This window comes from Apis florea, unplaced genomic scaffold (assembly GCF_048593485.1).
Source record: "Apis florea isolate Af1SG1 unplaced genomic scaffold, ASM4859348v1 contig_2272_pilon, whole genome shotgun sequence".
NCBI lineage: Eukaryota > Metazoa > Arthropoda > Insecta > Hymenoptera > Apidae > Apis > Apis florea.
This window is the reverse complement of record NW_028256549.1, coordinates 3,766,603-3,792,352: the sequence shown is the minus strand read 5'-3', so window position 1 is coordinate 3,792,352 and position 25,750 is coordinate 3,766,603. Positions and strand designations below refer to the sequence as shown.

At 43.3% G+C, this 25,750-nt stretch overlaps 1 protein-coding gene across 2 annotated transcripts in view; it reads right to left on the bottom strand.

Moving 5' to 3' along the window:
- Positions 1–200: 200 nt before the first annotated feature.
- The window catches only part of heca (hdc homolog, cell cycle regulator), a 141,017-nt gene continuing 115,467 nt past the window's right edge, over positions 201–25,750 (bottom strand). For both annotated transcript variants that reach the window (XM_086902367.1, XM_003696021.4), the window contains 3 exons: positions 2,558–2,746; positions 2,233–2,418; positions 201–1,824 (listed from right to left, as the gene is read on the bottom strand). In XM_086902367.1, coding sequence (XP_086758493.1) covers positions 1,651–1,824; positions 2,233–2,418; positions 2,558–2,746 — 549 coding nt within the window. In that variant the 3' untranslated portion in view covers positions 201–1,650. The remainder of the gene's footprint in view (positions 1,825–2,232; positions 2,419–2,557; positions 2,747–25,750) is intronic.

Below are 25,750 nucleotides of genomic sequence, written 5' to 3'. Positions count from 1 at the left end.
ATGTAAAAAAAACAACGTTCGATTATCTAAGTAACAAACGATAGTTTTCATATCTTTTCTCCCCCCTTTTCGTACGAAATCGCCTTTTATTTTCATTTTTTTCTTTTCTCATTTTTCTCTTTTTTTTTCTTTTTTTTTTTTTTCTTTTTATCTTCCTTAACACAATACCTACTTAATATTACAGGGAAGTTTGACCATTATTACTTTTTTTTTTTTGTTTATTTTTATAATTCTGCGTATTCTCGATTCATATTTAACCGAACGATTCGTCATCATCTTTCTTTTATCCCTTCAATTAACGCAATTCGACTATATAGAAAATGCGAGGGACGATTAACTTTTCGGGATTACACGAATGTAATCGACGACGTATCGACGTATATTTCCTCGATGATTTTCCTTCCTTTCTTCTTTTATAAACCTAATCTCTCAAATATCTCTCTTAACTTCTGAAGAACACGATCTCATCAAAACGTGACTAAACATCCTTTTTTATCATTTGCACTATCCTAGAAGAATTTGGCTCGCGTTTAAACTCGACTAAATCGGTCCTCCGCCGAATGGAACGCTAATCGATGAAAATCACGTAAGAAAATGGAAAACAAAAGATAGTTCTTCTTCGTTGCTGATTCAAACGAAAATAAAAATAAACGAAAAAAACGTAACACACTTTCTGTTCATCTTTATAAATAATACTGACGACGATAGATATCCTTGGCTCGAATTCCCGCCAAGCGGGAATTGTTTAAAAAAAACTCGATCGAAATGGATCGATACGTCGTCGATGCCCGATCCAATTACCATCCAAAGTCGTCGATCTCGCTCGAACGCACGCTCGATTCGTCCCTCGCATCGAATCAACATAGATAAACCCTACTATCGAAAAAAAGAAAAATCTTAAAAAACGCTTCTACGAGAGCTCGCCAGGTACTCGACACTCGACTCTTTCCCACTCCGAAATCTCTATCCGCGGATAATCGGCAAGATGCGATAATACTTAACACAGGGGGGGAAAAAGCTTACTCGATCCGCTAATAATTACATAATTATTCGTTCGGATATACGTTGAAGGGGCTCGCCTCGTAATTCAAACTACAAAAAGAAACGAAACAGAACAGGATCCACGATTTGTTAAATGCACGATTCCTCCAACCCACGATTTTGCCCGCTCCAAGAATCGAAACGATTCTAGCAAAATCGAGTTTAAGAAAAGAAAAAAAGATTGCCTGTAAACGAAAAGAAAGAGAGGGGGGGAAGAAATGATCTTTCTCCATCGAGAGTGGTGGAAAGCGAAGGAGTGTCGAGTCCCCGATAATATTTTCTTCGCGCTGCTGCTTCTTCTTCCGTTCCTTCCTTATAATTTTCCTTCTCCTTACTTTTTCTTCCCTTCCTTTTTTCCCTCTCCTTTCTTTTTCTTCATCTTCATCATCTCTTCTCGGTAATGGTATACATATGTATGTATGTATGTGTGTGTGTGTGTGTGTGTGTATAATCGTAGAATTAGAAGAAAGAATGAAAAACGATGCGTTGGAAGGATTGGATGATCTAGAGCAAGGTCGCCCGGAGCAGGGAGATGAGCGGATCGAAGAAGAGGGGACACGGTTCAGTCGCGGTGATTCGATGACGCCGGTTAGCTAAGTTCCCTAATGGTTACGGCCACTGGCTGTAGAGCTGGAATTGGTCGCGGGTGAAGCAGACCGAGAGCGGTTTCACGAAATGGGCGTCGACGGCACGGCAATGCGGGCACGCGAACACGCGGCTGTAGTCCGAGTAGAAGTTGAGCCGCTGGTGCGGGTAGATGAGCGGCTTCTGGCAGCTGTTGCACTGTAACAGACCAAACAGACCACGTTTTCTCACGATTAAGTTTCACGCAGTTTCCATCTGTATCCCATCTGCTCGCCGGTAATAATCGTTCGTTAAATAATCGATATCTCGATAGTAGAAGAAATTGAACAATTTTTCCCATTAATACGACAAGGTATCTTTAACACTAAACCTACCGACATATATTCTTGTACTACTTTTATTCCTACCGTGTCGGTAGAGGCAAGACAAGTATTTCTTGGAGGGCGGGGGGGAACTAAAAGTAAATACTGAAAAATATATTATATTTTAGGAAAAGTCACAAGTCATGTGATAACTTTAAATATGTTTAAATATATCAATTTGACCGTGTTCTGGTAGGTTTAGTGTTAAACTAAACGATCGCAAAACGATCGGATTTATGATTACCTTGAGTCTCTCGGTGCAACAGGGCATAGCAGCGAAGATGTCGTAGCTGTACATTGTGCCAAGGACCAAGCTGGACCCGTCCCAAGGTTGAGTACAGCAACGACAACGTACAGGCTGGCCGCCACTACCCTCCAGGCAGCTCATGCAAACAGCGGACAAGAATTGCGTGCGACCTTCCACTTTGACCTGGAACAACGATCGAGCAGAAAGTTCATCCCCCGTCGTTCTTTCGTTTTTTTCTCGGTTACGGTTCGTATTCGCGGTCGAGAGAATCGGATCGGGGGATGATGTAGCGTAGCACGAAATTTGAAATTGTTCGAATTACCTCTGCACAGGCGGACGAGTGCTGCCTCGGTGACAGGAAGAAGGTGCCGTCCACCAAGGGATACCTGTCGAAAACGAGCATAGGTGCCCGGCAAAGGACGCACGACACTCTGGACCACTGTAGCGCCGCGAGCGTGGACAGGATGAAGCATCTGGTGTCGTCGTTCCCGTGATTGCCCTCGTCTTCCATCTGCGATAAAGCACGATGAATATCGTCGGTGAGTCACGAGCCTTTGAAAAATCGTTGGATTCTAGAGGAGGAGCGTGAAGAAGAAGGAGGAGGAAAAAAGGCACACGGTCGATTAAATTCGTTGGAGGGCGGGGGACAAGGGGGAGGTATGGAATGAAGGCATAAAACGCGAGAAGGCACTCCCGATGAACCGAATAAAAAGCGTTTTCGTGCGCAATCTCGTTTCCGGTTCGCTCGACACCGACTCGGCATCGACGTCGGGGAGGGGATCGATAATAGCGACGCGGATATATACCATCGTTTCGCGGCTCGTGCGAACGAAGATAACGGTTGGAACGGCGAGACAAAGGGCGAAATTCATTTGGATCCGAGGGAGAGGTTGTTGCAAGCGGAGAATACTCGAATGAAAAATTGTTTGAAAAAACAGTTTGTGTATTATTATTATTGTATATTATTTTACAATAAATACGAAATAAAGTTTAAAAGGAATGCGATTGTCGTCCGTTCTTCCAAGGATGAGAAACGAAATGCTCGTCCAAATTATCGAGCAGATAAGCCAAATCCGGTTTCCACTCCTAGATTCCCACCAACTACTCCCAAATTGAGATCACGCCTGATACATCGAAGAGAACCCTTATTAGATCCTTTGGATCCTCTATACGAGTGTGGAGCCAGCTCGGCCAAGGATTACCACGTCCTTCGCCCGATCCCTTATTACACTCCGTGATCCTTATCTCCCGAAAACTTGATTCCAGTGAGCTCCTATTACAACTCCTTGGAAATTCTTGCGAAGTAAAGAAATTCTTATCTCATCGAGTGCCGTCGTCATCGCCCCCACTAATCCATTTCCGATTAAAAATCTATTTGCACGCTCGCGATCCTCGCGTGTCCGATGTATTTTTGATCACCTATACTCTGGGGGCCAACCGAATTGCTCCACGAAGGGTAAAAAGCTTTCGAGTTCTGTCCATCGTCCGAGGATAGCTCCTACTGTCTAGTCGACGCGATGACAAGAAGAAGGCTTCTCTCCCCCATCGTGGCATAGGTAAAGAATAGATCTTCTCCATCGATCAATGTATTTTTGCGTTTTCTTTTTATACATTGTCTTGGGATGTATATATTTTATGCGTAATATAAATCTGTTTGTCTACACCATTGGGATTTATACATTCTGTACATGAATTATTTACAAAGAAATTATATTATATTTGTTTCTTTGTATAATTTATACATATTTTAAGCGTAAAGAGGTAAGTATGTAAAAGGTAAGTATAAAACAGGTAAGTATATCAATTTTTTTATAATTAGAATGTAAGTAAAATGTTGAAAAAATGATTTGTTCCTGAAAATATGCCAGCTTAAACAGGTAAGTATAAGGTAAGTATAAAGGTAAGTATATTACATATTCCAATTTTTCATGTGCCACCTCTTCACAGATTATATTTTCCTGATAAAAAATCTTAAAATTTGATCGCACGTAAAATTTTATCAAAAATTCTATGTTTGATCAAAATTTCGATTTTGTATTAGGAGAACATAAGTTGTAAGGAGGTCGTTCGAGGAATTTTTCGACAGTTCTTGGAAATGACGTCAAATTCTTGGAATCTTCAAAATTCTTGGAAATGACGTCAAATTCTTGGAACTTTCAAAATTTCTGAACGAACGAAACTTTTGGCCGAAAATTCGATTTTGTATTAGGAGAACATAAGTTGACAGGAGGTCGTTCGAGAAATTTTTCCAAGAATTTTGCCAGTTCTTGGAAATGACGTCAAATTCCTGGAATTTTCGAAATTTTTGGACGAACGAAACTTTTGGCCGAAAATTCGATTTTGTATTAGGAGAACATAAGTTAGTAAGAGGTCGTTCGAGAAATTTTTCCAAGAATTTTGCCAGTTCTTGGAAATGACGTCAAATTCTTGGAATTTTCAAATTTCTTAGAAGAATAAAATTTTGGTTGAAATTTCGACTTTGTATTAGGAGAATATAAGTTGGCAGGAGGTCGTTCGAGAAATTTTTCCAAGAATTTTGCCAGTTCTTGGAAATGACGTCAAATTCCTGGAATTTTCTAAATTTCTTAGAAGAATAAAATTTTGGCTGAAATTTCGACTTTGTATTAGGAGAATATAAGTTGACAGGAGGTCGTTCTAGAAATTTTTCCAAGAATTTTGCCAGTTCTTGGAAATGACGTCAAATTCCTGGAATTTTCGAAATTTCTGTACGAACGAAACTTTTGGCCGAAAATTCGATTTTGTATTAGGAGAACATAAGTCGTAAAGAGGTCGTTCGGAGAATTTTTCGACAGTTCTTGGAAATGACGTCAAATTCTTGGAATTTTCAAAATTCTTGGAAATGACGTCAAATTCCTGGAACTTTCGAAATTTCTGAACGAACGAAACTTTTGGCCGAAAATTCGATTTTGTATCAGGAGAATATGAGTCGACAGGAGGTCGTTCGAGAAACTTTTCCCGGAATTTTTGGCAGTTCCTGGAAATGACGTCAAATTCTCAGAACCGCCGAAATTCTAGGAAAATGACGTCAAATTCTTGGAATTTTCAGGATTCTTGGAAATGACGTCAAATTCCTAGAATTTGCCAAATTCTGGAACGATATTAAAATTTTTGGCCAAAAATTCGATTTTGTATCAGGAGAATATGAGTCGACAGGAGGTCGTTCGAGAAACTTTTCCCGGAATTTTTGGCAGTTCCTGGAAGTGACGTCAAATTCTCAGAACCGCAGAAATTCTAGGAAAATGACGTCAAATTCTTGGAATTTTCAGGATTCTTGGAAATGACGTCAAATTCCTAGAATTTGCCAAATTCTGGAACGATATTAAAATTTTTGGCCAAAAATTCGATTTTGTATCAGGAGAATATGAGTCGACAGGAGGTCGTTCGAGAAACTTTTCCCGGAATTTTTGGCAGTTCCTGGAAATGACGTCAAATTCTCAGAACCGCCGAAATTCTAGGAAAATGACGTCAAATTCTTGGAATTTTCAGGATTCTTGGAAATGACGTCAAATTCTTGGAATTTTCAAAATTCTTGGAAATGACGTCAAATTCCTGGAACTTTCGAAATTTCTGAACGAACGAAACTTTTGGCCGAAAATTCGATTTTGTATTAGGAGAATATAAGTTGATAGGTGGTCGCTCGAGAAATTTTTCCAAGAATTTCGACAGTTCTTGGAAATGACGTCAAATTCCTGGAATTTTCGAAATTTCTGAGCGAACGAAACTTTTGGCCGAAAATTCGCTTTTGTATTAGGAGAACATAAGTCGTAAAGAGGTCGTTCGAGGAATTTTTCGACAGTTCTTGGAAATGACGTCAAATTCTTGGAGTTTTCAAAATTCTTGGAAATGACGTCAAATTCCTGGAACTTTCGAAATTTCTGAACGAACGGAACTTTTGGCCGAAAATTCGATTTTGTATTAGGAGAATATAAGTTGATAGGAGGTCGCTCGAGAAATTTTTCCAAGAATTTCGACAGTTCTTGGAAATGACGTCAAATTCTTGGAGTTTTCAAAATTCTTGGAAATGACGTCAAATTCCTGGAACTTTCGAAATTTCTGAACGAACGGAACTTTTGGCCGAAAATTCGATTTTGTATTAGGAGAACATAAGTCGTAGGAGGTCGCTCGAGAAATTTTTCCAAGAATTTCGACAGTTCTTGGAAATGACGTCAAATTCTTGGAATTTTCAAAATTCTTAGAAATGACGTCAAATTCCTGGAACTTTCGTAATTTCTGAACGAACGAAATTTTTGGCCGAAAATTCGATTTTGTATTAGGAGAATATAAGTTGATAGGAGGTCGCTCGAGAAATTTTTCCAAGAATTTTGTCAGTTCTTGGAATTTTTAAAATTCTTGGAAATGACGTCAAATTCTTGGAATTTTCAAAATTCTTGGAAATGACGTCAAATTCCTGGAACTTTCGAAATTTCTGAACGAACGGAACTTTTGGCCGAAAATTCGATTTTGTATTAGGAGAATATAAGTTGATAGGAGGTCGCTCGAGAAATTTTTCCAAGAATTTCGACAGTTCTTGGAAATGACGTCAAATTCTTGGAATTTTTAAAATTCTTAGAAATGACGTCAAATTCCTGGAACTTTCGAAATTTCTGAACGAACGAAATTTTTGGCCGAAAATTCGATTTTGTATTAGGAGAATATAAGTTGATAGGAGGTCGCTCGAGAAATTTTTCCAAGAATTTTGTCAGTTCTTGGAATTTTTAAAATTCTTGAAAATGACGTCAAATTCCTGGAACTTTCGAAATTTTGACCAATTTTTCCACTTTTTAGTAGGAGAATATAATTGAATAAGAGGTGGCACGTTCTCGTGATTTTTTTTTTTTTTTTATTAAATTTTACATACTTACCTATACTTACCTCAAAATACTTACCTTTTCCATATACTTACCTTTTAGGATCATTATTTTTTACTTTATTTTGTATTTTTTAAACAGTTCTCTTAATTCTAAATGATTTATGAATATGGTTAAAATATACAGGATGGAATTATTTTTATTATCCGTAATATCTCGTTCATTTTTCATAATGCTAAAAAAGTGTTTCAAAAAAAAGTTAAACAGTTTCAAGGGAGGCGTATTCCGATGTTATTAATTTTTTCTTAGATGGATGCGTAAACGAGTTGTGTAAGATCAATGTTGTTTTTTTTTTAAAGAATTATATGTCGTTTAATGCATTAATCGATGCAGCTCGACATTCTCTATAAGAAAGTATTAAGTCGTACGAATGAACAATTATTAATTTAGAAGATAATTAAATAATCTCCTAAACTAATAACTTTTCATTACAAATAATCAATAGATTTTTATAGAGAATGACGTGTTGCATTTATCAATGTATCAAGAAACACATAACTCTACTTAAAAAAAACAACTCGAACTTTATACAACAACCCCTACACGTCCACGTACAAAAATATCAATAACATCGAAATACACTCTACTCGAAACCATTCAATTTTTGTCTAAAACAATTTTCAATACTATTAAAAAAAAAACAAGCGAGAAATTCCAGATAACAAAATTACCTTCATCGATCTGTATATCTCTAAATGAATATGAATGATTGCATACGTACACAATTAACGCATCTGTCCATAGAATCGCGTGTCCACATCTGTCCATGCTAATACCTCTCTCTTTAAACCTCTTTGCCTTGGCCATATTTCTCTAGCTCGACAAACGCGCGCCTGTACATCCATCCCTAGAAACCGCGAAACGGTTGATCGAGTGAACGGTTGGAAACATCCTCTCCTCAGAAAGGAGACGAGCAGAAAGAGCACAAAGATCTCGAAGAAGCAGCTGAAAAAGAGTGGAGATGCTCACAGCTGTCCACCAAGCTTTAACTTACTCCACCAGCCAAAGAAAGACCACGAGTCTCTCCTCTCTCTCTTTCTCTCCATATCTCCATCAGGCTTGAAAGAACCACACGAACGTCACAAGGAGTCTATCCACCTATCCATCCGTACGACACAAACGCTCAGGGAAGGAGGAAGGCCTCTCGAATAAATAAATTGGATCGATCTGGTAACTTTTCCATCCGTTGCAGCTGGAAACCGATCGTAGGTCGAATCCGTGGGAGAAGCACTTCAACTTTTTTACGAGTTCGATTAGAGGTTCGGGGAGAAAAGCTGGAGAAAGGAAGGATGGAAGGGGGCTGCTGGTTGGTCGGTGGGTGGGTGGAGGAGAGGGCCACATTGTGCCTCCGTCGGCGCGATTCTTTTTTACTACCCTCCCTTTCCCCCTTCCGGCGGAAAACGTTCGGTTGTTTGCCGAGAGACAATTTCCTGAGATACGTAATTAATGTCTATGGCCAGCCAGCCAGCCAAGGCTTTTAATCGAGCCGCCTCAGCATTCTATGATTCTCGAGGAAAGAAAAAAAAAGGGGGGGATGCGGCGGGGGGAACGCTCCTCCGACAAAGGAAGGCGAGGAACCGAAATTGCACCGTGGGTAAACGTCGTCCACGATGTGATTTTTTAATCTCAGATTCGATTCTCTTCCCGTTACGAGGAGAAATAATAATCGGAGACGTTATTTTAATTTAAAGGAAGAAACAAAGAGAATTTTCCGATCGAATCCCTATATATCGAACACGAAATTAACGTTATATCTATGGAGGGAGAGAGAGAGAGAGAGAACGAACGATTGCTTGTCGTTGAATAAATATCCGACACAATGGAGGGAGTGTAACGATTATTGAAAATGATTTGAGACGGTGAACGAGTCGACGATTCGAGGTCGACGAGTCCGGAAGAAGGTCGCCGCCCTTGGCGGATAATTTTGTCGCCACGACTAAAAGGTTAAGGGTGAAAGTGAAGAGAGGAAAAAGAGGAGAGGGAGGGAATCGTGGAGGGTATAAATCGCGGCGTATCGTCTGAGGAGGAGGGGGAGGGGGAGGGAAGGTGGATCGGCACGAAGGGGAGGATTACGATGCCGGCGACGAGGATTATCGGAATTCAATAATACAGGTCGGTACAAATAAATATAAAAATCGGCCCACACGCGTCTGCACGCTCTTCACGATCTGAAATAATAAAGTGGAGGAAACGAGAAGGTCGACGAACTCGTAAACGATCCATTCTTTTTCTCTAAATTTTATAACGCAATAAAACGAAAAGAGGAGGAGAACGTTCGATAAATATTGTATCTTCTCCATCTCTATCCTACTCTCTATCATCCATTTCACTTTTCGATACACAGCGTAGCTGGAAGAATTTTAAATCGCTCGTAGTATGGATTCGACGCTTGCAACGAGAGAGACAAATTTTTGTCTTTTGCTCGCTTAATTTTGAAAAGTAAATTCAATTTTTGCGATTTGCATCGCAAGATATCATCTGAAACTGAAGGTTACCATGCAACTATCCATCTTCCAGAAATTCACGCAACGAACATTCCAACAGTCCACCGTCATATAGGGATAAAAAAAATTTCTCTTTCCACTCCTCGAGAAAGGTTACGACGGCGTGCGTTATTGAAAATACCGAGCGGTTTTTCTTTCCTTTTTTTTTTTTTTCCTTCTTTTTACGCCGATCGGGCAATTTCGAAGCGCGAGAGGAAGCGAAGGGAGACACGTGAAAAGGGAGAAGAGAGATCGGTGGAGAAAAACGGTGGAGAGTAAAACTTACTATCCAGGGATTTGTCAAGAAGACTCCTCTTCTCCTGCAAGGACGATCTTATTTAGACCTTAACGGCTCGGTCGAGCGGCCATAGGTCCCGGGACGATAAAGCTCGGTTATATAGACGAGCATAAAATTCGTTACGATCGGCCTCGGTTTGCTTCCGCTTTTGTCCGCTTACGGTGGCTCGCTGCGAGGAGAGTGCAGCGGAGAGAGGAAGAGAGAAAAGATCGATGGGGATGTTAAATTCTCCCGTTTCTTTCGATTTACAAGTTGTTTACGTACGTGGTTGATAGATAGATGGCGGAGCTGCGGCGAGTTGTTTGGATTTAATCTATCGTAACTATGTGGTTAAGAAAGTGAAGCGGGAGGGATATCCGCACAATGGCGTGCAACCTCGATGGAGCACAACTGGCAGAGTCCGAAATCTTAGGTATCCAATGGCACGAGGATATTCCTCGACCCTAATCCTCTTTCATAAATGCTGCTTCCATTTCTCTCCTCCTAAAAACTATTATAACTCCGACGCAAAAGCAATTTCTCAAGTTCTTGAAAATCTTTCGAACAATATAATACAGTGTGGATGGTTCTTACTCTATGTTATCTAAAGAATTAATAAAAAAAAAAAAAAAAAGAAATGATATCAGTTTCTTTTTAATTCTATCCGATACAATTAATGATCGATTTTCTTTTTTTCTCTCCAAGCAGCTTGCATCAAATCTTCACGTGATGCCAATCGATAATTCTCCCCTCTCTGGACGACAACGCGAGTGAAGGATAGGCGAAGACGAGTGGGTAACAAACGGTGCACGGAGAAACGAGGTATACAAAACAGCAGAGCGGCGAGGCACAAAGAGAGCTTATTAAGAGAGTCGTCTCTCCGTCATCGCCACGAGAAAAATCCGGAGAGGACTTTATTCTCCCTCTCGTCCTCGTAAATACAGCAACGAACGAGTGGGTGGATCGTTCCGTGAGCAGTTAACGCGTGTATCAACGGTTCAAGCGAACGTCTTCGAGCGACCAGCCACGCAAAGGATTTACGAGCGGGAGAAAAGGACAAAAGCACCACGACAAAAGGACCAAAAAAAGGAGAAGAAGAAACGGAGCAGCTCTTGAAAAGAGCTCGATTCCTCGCTTTCCAAAACTTATAACTTTAAATTTGATAAAAATTACACGTACGTTAAAATGTGTAAATCGTTGTAAAATAGAAACGAAATAAAGACAATTTTATTCGAAAGAGAAAACGAAACTACTAATACTTCTCCTCCTCTCCCTTCCTTCCTTCCTTCCTTCCTTTTATCGCCACGCTCGAAAACTTTTTCGTTTTCACTCGGATTCCGGGGGGTGAGGAGATCCTTTATCCACTTGTCTGTATCAGCTACTGACTGACCTACTGTCTTCCCACGTAGAAGGAAGAAAAGCCGTTTCGTGCTCCCCGTCGTTTCGTGCCCTTTCACGCGTGAAAATAATCGATTCTGCCTTCTCTTTCTCTCTCTCTCTCTCTCTCTCTCTATACAAAAGCGTACGAAGGAGACGTCCCCCTTTCTCCTCCCTCCCTGCCCATGTCCTTTCGACAGAAGCTTAACGCGGCCGTTCACGAGCGAGCGGAGGCCCGGCCGCGACTTTCCTCTCCTCGAGGACAGATTGTAGCTTTAGGTCTGAATGGGCGACGAGTTGTCGTGTATTTCGTACCACTTACGATTTCCCTCGAGGGGGGAGGGAGGGAAACCTGCTCGAGCGTGGATCAAGAAATGGTAATGCCCCATCATCCAACAACACGCGTCTCCGTCTCCCCTCTTCTTCCATACATTTTATATTTGCGATTTCTCGGAACGACCGCCACCGATATCGATTTTCTTCGATCGAAGCGATTTCTTAAATTTCCAAGAATTTAGGGAATTACTTCGAAACGAGATTTCTGATCCCGTGACACGATTCCAACACGACTCCCATTTCCCTCGTTTCGCCAGGATATTAATTAATATTAATATTTCGGTATTTCCGCCCTATACACTCTTTCTTCCCCCCCCCCCCCCCCTGTCAGAGGACTTTCGCTCGAGGGGATCCTTTCTCCCGATGCAAGTGACCCACTGTCTCTCCTCGAGGAGGATCGAACAAAAGAAACCCTCCTCCCTTCTTCGCGATGCTCGCGCGAGAATAATCGATGCTTCTCCTCTCTCTCTCTCTCTCTCGAACGCACGTACAGAACAACATCCACTCTTCCTCCGCCAAGTTTCGTCCCCTAAGAGAGCTGGAGAGATCGAAGGGAGACGAGGAGAGATCTCGTTGGGAATGGAGGAGGGGATGGAGGGACAGATAACTCGGGCGAGCAACGGGAAAGCGAAGGGACTTCTCTCCAAGTGAAATTGCGGCCCCTAATATTATTGACAAGCGACAGAGGAGAGGAGGAGGAGGAGGAGAAGGAGGAGCGCGGTGTCGTTGGCTGTTCGAAATTTTATCGGGGGGAGGGGGAGGGGGGGATTGGAGAAGAGTAGGTAGGTCGGGGTTGGAAAACTATTCTTCCTGGCCGATAACGCGTCCAATACAGGGAGGAATTTTAAACGGGTCGAATAAGGGGGTTCTTTGTTGCTCGATCAAATTCAATTCCGGGGATAGGTGGCGGTTGATGGACGTGCACGAGAGAGAGGCTCTTGTGTTTCTCGATATCTCGAGTAATAGAAGGACCGAGCAACGTTGTGGAAAACGTTTTTGAAGGAGGGTGAAACGATACCCGCCGCCTTCCTTCTTGTTTGTTCCGATACAAGGATTGTTAATATCGCTCGTATTGTATGTTTGGAGAGGAAAATAAATTTGGCGCGGTTGACGCGTGAAAATTTGCCGGCCGAGGCTTATTTCTTATTCATTAAACGAACGTGTATTTACTTCGCTTTATTCTCGAGGGTGGTTCGATAGTATAAACACGAAAGTATCACGGAAGAAATTAAACTCCGTCTCTGGGGAACGTTGGCGAAAAAAAAAAAAGAAAAAGAAAAGAAAGCGAAATCAAAGATATCCCGATAACTTCCACTTCCAATTTTCAAAGCCATTAATTAATGGATCAGAAAATGGGAAAATTGTGAATTATCCTCAAATCACTCCTTGAGAATCCTTCATCATCTAATAGGATTCGATTTTCGGTTAAAAAAGAAAAAAATGTTTTAAATTCAATTATCATCCTATACAGACAATTTCTTCGTTATTGTTACATTCACAGTGGATAATGGAAACTCGTCCCTTGAATTTCATCGTGTTTGAACGGGCGGGAGGCGTCGGTGGAATTAATTACGAGGCGTTTCCCAGCGATGCGACACGTGAACGATTCGAGATAAAGGAATGCATTTTTCATGCACGCGAAAAAGGTAGGCCCGGGGCACGATCGCGAAACACGCGATCACAAAGGAGGCGAGGGCTGGCGACGGCCTTTATGCGCGAACCCTACGCGATATTCGAGGCGGATAACGGTGTCGTGTATGACTGGCGTCATTGAAACAGTCCCCTAGATACGCGTCGAGGATCATCGCCGCCGCCATTCGAACGTTACATATGATAATTTATGCACTTTATCGATCAGATCGAGGAGGATTCTATATTTTTTATTTGAATAGATCAAGATATATTACGATACGTAACGGAATTGTACGGTGCTTTTTCAGAGAGAAATTTCGTAGAGATTCGATGGAGGAGAGAGGCGGGAGTAAGCACGATTCTTTTTCGATTTTATTATTATCTCGATTCTCGGCTCACTGGTCTGCGTGAACACGGAAGCAGGGAGAGGGTCGGTTTCATTTGACGACAAAAGAGAAGCTTTGAAAAAGCCGACGATACCCTCCGCCCACGCATTAATTGAAGAATCGAAATTAATCCGGCTTCCCATCCAACAAACCCTACCTTTTCTTCTTTCTCCGGAAGAGGAGAAGAATCTGTCCAAGGCGTCGAATTTCTTCCCTCTCTCCCCAGTTTTATTGAAAATAACTCGACCATTTCTCTCTAAAATTTAAATCTTGAAGAAAAGCTACGATAAGACATTTCGATATGGTATTCAACGGGACGATACGTGGAATGAATGGATCCGAACGATAGGAGGAGAAAAGTTAAACGAAGGGAAGAGGAGGGGAAAAAAAAAAAAAGAAAAAAGAAAAATCAGAAATAATCGAAGCGTGAAAATGAACGTTCCACGCAGATGTTCGCGGCCGGGTTATCGCGACCGATTCATCAAACGATGAAAATCATTTGTCTCGGCCAGCAGGGGACGCGTCGCGATAAATTGCAACAAAAAACAGAAGCGATACGGCCACTTGGTGCAACGGTTTCGTTCGCCTCGACAACCCTTGATTGATATATATTCGCCGGTGAAAGCGAATGGTGAAATTAAAAATCGGTTGCCTGTCCTCGTTTTTGGGGTGCGTGCTTCCACCCCATTGTGCCCCTTCGAGAAGCCGATTCGAATTTGGAGAAAAATCTGATAATAATAAATTTTGAGAAAAAGAAAAATTTTAGAAACGAAAGGAAGAAAAAACGGTTCGAGGTAAGAATATATATATTCACGTAAGTAGAGAGAAGAGAGAGCACAGTGGCAAGGACTGTGGAGAGAAGATTTTATATGATAAAAGGCAGCGCAAGAACGATGAAAAATAGTAAAAGAGGATGGAACGCTAAGCCACATTTTGTGCTGAGGTTTCGGATCTTCTCAGGTTTCGACGGACAGACACCTGGAACGTGTAAACCTGAATGTTCGACTGATTTTACAACCTTGCCGGTATAATGTACACTAGTATATCATGTAGAAACAGGCTCGCGTGTAATTTATATGTACACGGTTATTTTTCGTATCGTATGAAAGTCATAGTATCGCGTAGCCATGATAAAGAAATTTATATATCTATCCTTTCCAACGCGTTTTCCTATCACCAATAATAATACCTTAAGTAAAATGAATAAAATGAATCGATCGTTACGTATTTCCTTTTTCTCTTCCAAGAAACCTTACAAAAAAATCTATTTAATCGTAATTGCAACAACGCTTCCATCTTCGAAATAACAAAAAGAATTATTCGAGAGTCGCAACAGTTACCTTAGTTAAAAGTATCGCACGCATCTGAGAAATCCACGCGCCTGCGTCTCGAGTCCTTTTTCCCGCCGAGTAGCGCGGCAACGAAGAGAGCACCGACCAAGGGTTTCTCTTGCCCTTATAAATCAGCCACGCGTCGCCCAAGAGGTTAAAGGATGGCCTCTTGCTCCGGCTGCGTTCGCGAAAAGCTCGAATACGCGCCGAACGCGCGCCGCCCTTCGCTCGCACTCCCCCCGGCCTGTCCTCCTTGTTGCCAAGGGTTGGCCGTGGAAAGCAGGGCCCCCCCCTCGTTAAATTTATCGCGTCCACGGAGTTGTGCGCGGCTTCTCGCTCGACGGGGAGTCCGCTTCCTTGCCAAGGATAACCGCCCTCCTCGCCACGCCACCCCGGCACTGGATCAATCGCGCTTCCCTTCGTGCATCGAAGAAATCTAAACGCCTCTTTCTTATTCGACTCGATCGCTACTCCAACTTTTCATTTCGAATAATAATAACGAAAATATTGTTTCTCGCGCGTATTATTAGTTTTAACCATTCAATTTCTTGCTCGAAATATTTTTCAAACAGCCGTTTCGAAACGGTTTCGACTTAAATCGATCCTCCTTTTGTAAAACTACAAACATTCACGAGCGAGTGTCTCTCGCGATAAAGGAAGCCCGATTACGCAATCCCGGGGGACCCGAAAAGCAATCGTTCTAATTGCCGGACCGCACACCTCGAGCCACCAAGGTTAATCATTTCCGACATGCACAACGCGTGTCTCGCTCCAGAGTCGAGCTCCACGAGCTTCAGCCACTGGGACTGGTTCTTAAAAAGTATCGAGTTAACGAGATCCGCAATTTTAACGATCCTCGATCACGAGCATAATTGGAGGATAAATTGGAGCATTACGCTATCTATATATATATACACTCTGGCGCGAGAACTGATCTCTTAATTATCGCCTCGCACGCCAACCACGACTCTTTTTCTTTTTTCTCTCTTTTCAATCTAATCACCTCTGCAAACAAACGGACGCAACCCCTCGATCCAGAGCAGGCAGGAATTAGATTGGGGAGAGATTAGAGTTCGACAGGTTTTTGATCGGTGGACATTCCTCGAAGCAGAATTATTTAACGGAGAGGGGTTGTTAAGGTATCGCGTGCCTCTCGATAATGCAGAGAGGCGTGGAAACGTTGTTTAAACCCTCGTGCACCCTAAGAGCCACGTTAATTGCCCGTTTAAGATAAGACTTTCGTCCACGCGACTAACGACGATGCTTACGTGGACGGAATAAAGGTGCACTTTAACTTTCGATTAATGGCGCTCGCCTTCGATTTCAAGATCACGATTCTATCTAGGTAGAAGTGATAGTGGGCGAGAATAATTAGTTAACCCTTTGCATTCCGACGAACCAATAACTCCAGACGATTTCGGTAATCTTTAAGCCAACTTGAAATGATTTCGAACACAAATTAACGTATAAAACTTTTATATTCTAACATTTTATCTGTCTTTACATATGGAGGAAGGTAATTTATTGGATATTAAAAATCTATGTTACGTGATATTTTAATAATAAAGTAATTATTAAGATGCATCCTCGGTTTGCAAATATCACAATAATGCTCTCATTTATTGTCTATTATTCTTATTTCTCATCTTCTTACCCTACATCTCTATTTTCACCACTATTTTCCTTCTCTCTATTGAATAGAAGCAAATCTATTCACGAAGCGATATTTTTAAAAAATCAAACGTAAATAAATATTGTCGCCGTTCGAATTGCTGCATCAATACAATTGGTGGCCGTCGGAGCGCAAAGGGTTGATTCTTCTTGTTCGCTTGGAGAGAGAAAAAAAAAACTTCTCCCCCCGTCTGTTTTTTAAAATCGAGGGAGAGTTGATCTTCATTCTTGGGATCTCCGGTTTTCTTGACAAATTTCCTAATTTCGCGGCGATTAATTATCGGTGGTGAGGAAGGTAGTAGGGCGCGAACGAAAATAAACACGGGGGGAGGGGGGAGAGAAAGGAAAAAAGGAATCGTCCCTCCCTTCCCCTGTCTGCGAACCCCTCTGCAACCAGAGGGTGGCAATAAATCCAAATTCAGGATTATTAATAATGCACACCGGACGAATTGTTCGGTGCCCCGTTTTCCGGGCGTAAACCAGTTATTGCTCTTCTCTCCCCCGCCCGTTTATTTCCTACGGGAGACGACGAACAAATCCGCGGCGGTAACCAGGGGCTGTTAGCTTCAAACTCTCTATCCTCTCCGTCTGTCAAATATCGCGAACGAGCATCATCCACACAGATTGAATAAATAAATTAACGGTAAGACGGCGCCTTTCCGACGGAAAAGGACTCCTCTCCCCCTGTTTCGCTCAATCAAATTTCCGTCCTTTTCATCCGTAAAGTATCGTAATATTAAATTGTCGAACGTGTGTGAAAAGAAATTATATTATAGATTCGAATAATCATCGAATCACACACACATTCTAAATAATAACGAATTGGACGATACGGCGAAAACGAAGCCAAACAGAGCATTTCACGGAGTTTTCCCTTCGGAATTTACGAACGACAAAATAGTGTTCTAAAATATCCATCTTCGTTCCCAAATATTTTAACCTCAAATATTTACCCGGTTAATTCGCAACTAAGAGGGGCGATCAAACTATCCCCTGAAATTACACCAACACCACGGCCAAAAAAAAATCGTGTGTATTCGAGCACACAGCTTCAAAGATACGCATATAATCATCGACCTCGTCGCGAACACGAAGCGAATAATTAACAAGATCCGCGGAAACTGCAGATTGAAACAGATTGAAGAGAATTTACGCGACACGAGAGAAAATGCTGAAAATGGAGGGCGTTGCAGGATCTGCTTAAGAAAGCGGCGCGTTCGAGTCGCGCGAGAGTTCATCTCCTTAAAGCCGTGCGGAATTATACGAGGAAAGGAGGGGAGGGGGCGTCGAGACGGCTTTCCACGGTCGCAGCCAGCATGAAAATCCGGTAATGACGCGAAAACGGGCGGGATTTGCGCGGAGAACCCGCTGCGCCTTTGGAACGAGCTTTAAGAGCGCCACTCCCGGGGTAAGAAGCTTTGCCACACTCGATATTTTATTAATTATGATCCCTCCTCTCGGATGCCACTTTCCACTTTCGAAAAAAAAAAAAAAAGAAAAAAAACTGAAGTGGAGAAAAGAATCTAATTTTCCTTTCCACGTTTCCGGTGAAGTATCGAAGCCGATTATAAACCGGGGCTCGAAAACTCGCCGAACGGGGATGTAAATTCCGTGGAGAGGAAATCGAGAGAGGAGAGGCGCGCGTGGCTGCAGCTGCGCCAACCTAGGAAACTTTTAACCGAACGAGGGAACTTAATCTCGACTTGTCTTACCAGAAAACAAGAGAGAACCCGACAGCGGATACGTTTTAATACTTAATAAGACCCTCAGGTATCCGGAGGGAGAGAGAGAGAGAGAGAGAGAGAGAGAGCTCCTCTTCCGATTGTACACAAGAAGATGAAATTCCCCCCTCCGTAATTGCCCCACTACAGACACGTACATTAACGCGTTACGTCCAATCAACTTTTTCTTCCTTCTTCGATTCTCCAACGAAACGAAACGAGGAAACACACCTTCGAAAAAGGGAAGGTCTCGTTTCGTTCGACTCGCATATACGAGGCATGGCAAACTCGTGTAACGTTTTCAAAAACGAGGGTAGGAGGGGAAAAAGGTTACAAACTTACAACACAGAGGATCTTTGGAAGAGGGAAAGGGAAAAAAAAGAAGGAAGGAAGAAGGGTGCGACGCTCGCCCCTTTCTGCGAAAGAGAATTCCAACTAAAGGACCAACCCCTTTTTACCTCCTTTCACCCCATTATATCCCGGGGAATGTAGGGTAACGAGATTCGCGTTCAGGTGGCCCAGACACAATAATTTCCTCGAGAGATCGGTTCCTGATTGCTGGGCGTGTCCCTCGGCGAAAAGGGACCCTTCTTCCCTCTCTTCGACGATTTTGCATTCAACGAGTAAAAGCGAGAGAGAGAGAGAGAGAGAGAAATTATCCCTTCGTTCCTCGACGAAGAAATGATGGCTCGACGCGTTTCCAACTTGTGTCTCGCCCGTGAAAAAAAGAACGCTTCGTTACGAACGAGAACTTCGGATCACGTGGACGATTTAATCGTCCTCCTCGAATTAGATCGCGCTCGAGAAAGTCTATGAATTGGAAGATCGGTTGAATTGAAAGGACAAATAAACCGGTGGATGGAAACTCTCGTGGATAGATCGAAGGTGTTGGCGTCGTTGGTTGGAGAAATCGGATGGCATTTAAAGGCTCGTCCGAATCTCGAATGCTATGCGAACTCGTCGTATGATTACAACGCAAATTACCTCGCGTGTAGTTCAAGCGAACTTTTATTCGAGGAAAGCAATAACTGCGTGGAAAGAAAATCCTGTGAACACACGGCGAACAACAATCCGATTTCGGCGACTATCGGTCGTAATGGATCGATTCGAATCTATTTATCGAAGGAGGCCGCAGACACGATCCGACTCTTGCAGCACGCGATATCCGTGTAACGTAATAAATTACGACGCGACACGTAAACCGAGAGAGACCGAGGCTGTGGTCTAAAAGTCAAATGTGAAGATAAGCGAAAGGAAAGGTCTTCTTTAGTTTGCCTCGATCGAATCGCACGGATATCGCACATTCGCGGTTATCAAAGCTTCGACTCGATAAGAAGTCGGGGGAGGGAGGCGCAGGAACGCGGTTAGTTACAAATATAGTCGGCGGTGTGTACAGCTGGTGACGACGATGCGCGTGTACGCAAAACGGAGCGAAAGATATCTCGATCGGCGAGGCTAATGCACTCTAATCTAACGCCTCTATAGATAGAGAACACTTCTCTCAATGCCATTCACTGCACGTACGCGTGCGCATGGGCTGCACGCAGAAAGCCACCGACCTCCTCTCCTCCTCCTCCTCCTCCTCCTAGACTTCTTCGTTCGCGACAGACGGAGAAGTTATTCGCCCGAGACGTGATCGAGCGTTCGCTCGAAAATCCCATATACTTCCTGTTTTCCGCGAGAGAACATTCTTGGCGCTCGTGCGTGGCGAAGAACGGTGAAATGGTGAAATCGCAGGTGTCGCGATTCCTTCTTCTTCCGGTAATAAGTATTAACGGAAGAACGGCAAGAATTAAAAGGAATTCGCCGCCGCGCTCGTACTTTTGAAGGAGAGGCGCGCAGATGTCGTCGTCTGCGGATTACCATTAAGATACATCCTCCTCGGCGTTGTTCTCTCGCTTATTTATTCGCGCTTACACCCCGTCCTCCGTCCGCGGCGGATAAGTAAGAATTAAATATTCATTTGAGCGGAGAGAACGTTCCGGGGCGAGAGAGGCGGGACGAGGAAGGAAAGATCGAGCATGAGAGATTAAGAGGAAGAGAAAGAGGAGAAAGAAGAAGAAGAGACACGTCGAAAGAGGGAAGAAAAATGGAATGAAAGAAGAAAGTCGACGAAGGAAAGGGGAGGGGAGAAGATGGAGGATGACACAAGGCATAGGGAGAAAGGACAGAAAGATTTGTCGCACTCAACCGGATTAAACGAAAGGTACTCCACGCGGCAAAGGAAGGGGAGGACCTCCGTCGTCTCTTTTTTATACACTCTGCACAATCCTCCTCCATTTCTCCTTTCCCTTCTCTCGTCGTCGTCTGTTTTCCTCCCGCGTCATCCGGGAAATAAGACGCGAAACAGTTCCTCCTCGCGGCGGTGTGTCGTCCTGCATTATTCACAGCTAATCTGTACAAAGCCACGGCGCGAGCCGTCTTTTTCAGCTATTCGATTCAGCTTCGAAGAGAGAGAGAGAGAGAGAGAGGGGGGGGCTTCCTTGTCCTTCAAATTTTCTTCTCCCATTTCCCTCCAACGCTTCCCACGATCGATTCCGTGAAAATTCTTCTGTAAAATTCTCTGTTGCGGAGGACATTATCGCGATTGAACGAGAATTCAACGACAAGGACGGAGGGCGAGTGAAATAATTCATACACGTCATACGCGTGTAATGTGCTCCCCCCCTCTTCGTGTCATATCCTTTCGTCGAGCGTGAAAAAAAAAAGAAAGAAAAAAGAAAATAAAAAACGACGCCAGAGTGATAAAGCGCGCTCGAACGAGCGATCCTTTCCTTTCTCCTTCCTCTCCCACCTACCTTATTCCTCCAACGCGAAATTGAGAAAAATAACGATCTTCGAAGGGACGAGAGGAAAACGGTCGACGTTTCCTGCAACACGGCCCTGACAGCCGGTGCTCTCGCATTATTGCGCGCATAAAAGCCAATGTCGTACGTTTCCTCGCGAAATGGCGCTCCGCCGTCGTTTGTACCTTCTTTATCATCCCCGTGCACCACCAGCCCCGGCACGCGATCATCCCCCATATCTTGTTCGTGTTTTTGCAGGTGCTTGTCGCACCTACGCTCTCTCTCTCTCTCTCTTTCTCTCTCGTTTCCTCATGAGAAGAAGGAAGCAGGGTAAAACGAAGCGGGAGAACACGAGGAAAAATACTGAAATTTGAATGCCACCGGCTAGACACGCCGTCTACCCCGTCTGTCATTTGCAAGCCTCGGGGAATCGGAGACCGAGAAATTTGCCTCTGAAATCGTATCTTCGCTTCTTACTCCTCTTTGTCTATATAGCGGATGAACGCGAAGAAAAGATTCGAGTGGGGGAACAAGCGGCACGTGTTGAACCACGTGTGTTTCTCAAACTCTTACTTTTTAACACGATCATATCAAACATATATCTCTCTCCTTTAATGTACATAAAGATGCGGTATATATATATATACCTTGTTCTTACCTCGTTTCGTTATTTAATGGAAAAATTTAGAACGAGAGACGTAGAAAACCGAATCGAAAAACGGGGGCCACACGTTTTCCGCCACGGCCTTCCCTCCATTCCGTGCCCTTAGACGCGTAGACCCCTATTATTCCACGCGAAATACGCTTTGGAGTAGAAGGATCGCGAAACAACGGTTCTCGAACGAGGCAAACATGAGTCGTCGTCCTGGTCGGGAGAGGTGATTTACGCGGGCGTCGACGCGTGGGGTGAAATCGAAAATCGACGACGACGACGAGGGGCAAAAGCGATAATTCACCGAGTTTTAGCGACAAAACCGGAAAGAATATTACCGCGAACGTTACTCGTCGGCTTCGGATTTCGACCGATCGGATTATCGCGGTAAAATCCACGCATCGGCAGCTATGCATCATCGTGCAGCGAACAACGTACACGGACAACGCATAATTTTAATACCGCGGAGAAAAGCGCGATATGGAGAGCGCGCGTGGGCGCAAACGCGTGCGAAATTGCGAATTCGCGGAGCCGTGACGACGCGGCGGTAACCGAATCGGTCGCCTCGGGATCTATTATCCTTCAACTAGGGCGGCTAGGGGGAGAGGGCAGCCGCCATTATGGTAATAAGCTCGAAGGAACCTCTTGTGTTTCTGCCACGATATTTATGTACGTCGCCTCCTCGCGTCGTTGTTCGTTGGCTTCGAGGGATGGGAGAGGGGAGGAGGAAACTTCCTATGAGTCACTAGTAAGAGGTTTCTGGTTGATTGACGATGCTAAATTGTAGACAACGAGATTTATAATGTGCGGCGAGGAATGTTAATTCAATGGAGTACGCCAGATATGGCGTACGTATTAGAAATTCTTCGAGTACGGTTCTTCGGTGGCCTTGTGTCTGTGCACCATTATTAAGTTTCATTCTTCCCTCCCTTCTTGGCATTAAAAAGAGCGGATCGTAAAAAAATGATGAGTATTCCTTCGAAAATGGATAAAAGAATTGGCAAGATGTGATAAAAGGTAATAAGAAATTATTCGAATGTTTCGAATGATGATGGAACACGGAGGCGTTGGCAGACTTTGAAGAAGATAAAGAAACGGGCATCAATCGGTGTCACCCCCGACGCATCAATCGATACCGCTTACGATGCTCTATAATTTACGACCTTTCTGCATCTCGCTGCTCGCGCACCTCTCCTCCACCGGAGCAAAGAAAAAGTCGTCGAACATCTGTCGTCCATCCATGTAGAAAACGGCGCTTGCAAATCATATATACGTTTCCTGCTTGAATGACGATAATTAACGACAAATAGTAATTTGTAGAACGTAAACGGTAAGCAGTTAAGTTTCTGTTCATATATCCATCCGATCTATCTAAAATAAATTTACATCGATAAACGTTCGTGTTTACAAACTTGCAGATGGTGAGTCGAAAAAAAAAAAAGAAAAAAAAGAAAAGAAAAAAGAAAAAGCATTTCGAAATTTATAAGCAAAGTGCATGCAAAGAGATGAGCAAAGAAATCTCGTAAAAATAACGTTCGTAACATCTCGATATAGCACCTCTCTTAAACAAAGTCACGGTCGTAATCTTATTTCAGGTGGATTTTTACGTCGGTTAAACGCGTGTGAGCACTTAAGAAGACGGCTATTTGGGACGAGGCACGGGGTAAAAGTCAACCTTGCCGCCCGTTTCCTCCCCAGGGGGGAGAGAAAGAGAGAGAGAGAGAGAGAGAGAGAGAGAGAGAGAGAGTCTTTGGAGATCCTTGAGAATATTTTTACGGCGGGTTGTTCTAAAGATAGGCAGCCATCGCTCTTGTTCTCCGTGGGCTGCGGTTACACCGCCGATCTCTCCCGCCGTGGCCGACTCGATCAACGTGACGTCTCGCCACGAGCTGTGCACCACCCTTCTTTCCACGGATAAATTACACGATCCCGATTAAATCGATCAAGCTCGTTTCGATCGAGAGAAGTCCACGGGAAGTCTACTTTTCTCTTCGCCAGAGGAACGATTTTCGAACGGTAGACATTTATTAATCGTCAAGTTGTTCTCTCTGGCCATATTGGAACATTAAATTTTTCCATCGAGAAGAAACGATTTGAAACGATTCTTTAAATTCGTTCAATCCCATTTATAACCCTTTCTCTCCCTGTACATTAAATTTTCCACGAGAATAATTTGAATTGAAAGTAATTGCCACTCTTTTCGAGCCATCCACAAGATCGAAGCTAGTTTTCGTATGATGGCCAATTTGCGGAGGAATCGTGGAAACGAGTCATTAATCGAGCGGGGGAGGGAAAAATATGGCGAGCAAATATCTCGATTGCAACAACTGGTTAAATAACAGGTATTGTATCGTGTGATTTACGGGGCACGCATGCAAGGTCTTCCCGCGAATCGAAGCTCCACCCCCGAGAGATTGTTGCCGCTTTACGACACACCTTCGTGGATTGTTTATAACAGCCCTAAATCCAGGCACACCTCGAATCGTGTCCCGCGATATACGACGTATAAATACGTATACGGCGTATAAATTCGCCGGCCAGAAAGATTTCTGCGCCCATTTTTATCGTCGCCGAAGTCTGTACGAAGTCGGCCTCACCAAGCTTTAACTCCAAACTGCCCCGCGATCCATATTTATCGGCGAATAAGAATTTACGATCGCCGAGGATTATCTCGAACATTTGGCTGCGCGAAAGAAATCCATCGTCGCGTGTGGATTGCTGGAAAAAAATCAACGACACAAGATTGGAAGATTGGAAAAGACAAAAAGACGAGACACACCATCGACGTATATTAGATGGTTAGAGTACGTACGATTTCGGAGTAAAAGTTTCAAGCGAATCGAGAATTATTTTTTCATCGGGGAAATTTAATTAATCGCACTATTTTTCTTCAGCGCAGAAATTGAAACGACTTTTTCAACTGCTTTAAAAAATCCCTTCATCCTTTCCAATAATGTGAATTGATCGAAAATCACCGAATTGGAACCGAAATCGTGTCTCTAACTCGACCAGAGAGTCTGTGATGTGCGGCGGAAGTTGAGAGACGGCGACGCGCGAACTTTGAATTCCTTTGAAATTGTTCCCGACACCTCGGCTATTGTAATATATAGTCGAGAATAGCAGCAGGCTGCATTCCGTTCTTTCCATTCTATGCACAGTCGAAAACTTCGGTATTAATTAAAAGTTGGGTCGAGTAGTCGAGGAGGGAAAGTTTCGATTGTTTCGGCGAGAGCAAGATCATTCGCCAGTCAACCGCTTCGGCTGCTAAACTCCGACAGACGAGAGAAACCCTTCCCTCCTCCTCCTCCTCTTCTCTTCTTTTCTCGTCTTTCGACGGCCTCGACGGTTCTCGATTACTATTTAAAAGTTTCCCTGGATGGTGCTTGGCCACATTCCACCTACTTGCTTTCCCTCGATCGCAGGAACGCGAGATATACACGCGAGACAACTCGAGAAGGGACTTGATTTCACCGTCCGATCAAAAGGTTTCTTTTTTAACAGGATTCTTCTGGAGAGACAAGTGGTTGTCTCGATCGATTTCACCAATTTTTTACCCATCGCTTCTCTATTTAACCATTTCGGTATTCAAAGTAGATTCTTTTCTAATTTTTTTTTACGAGTCGATCTTTCTCATCCTTCTCCTTCGTTTCGTAAGTCGCGCTCGTTTTCTTTGGAAACGGAATCTCGAGTTCCTGGAAGCCGTCGTTACACCAGGAGGAGGGGGTTCATAGTAACGTCGTCAAAAGTAGTGCCTTGGGTTAGGTTATTTTTAAATGGGCGCAGAGGAAGGATCCGTTTGAGGCTACGCCCCCTCCGGTTTCGTTTGAGGGAATCATCGTCCATTAAAAATTTCACGGAACCGTCACGCTTTTAATCCCTCTCTTCCAATGAACAACCTCTGCCCCGAACGCAATTGAAGTTGGCTACTATATTGGAACGAATTTTAAATCGTTCTCGTCTTTGATCATTGATCA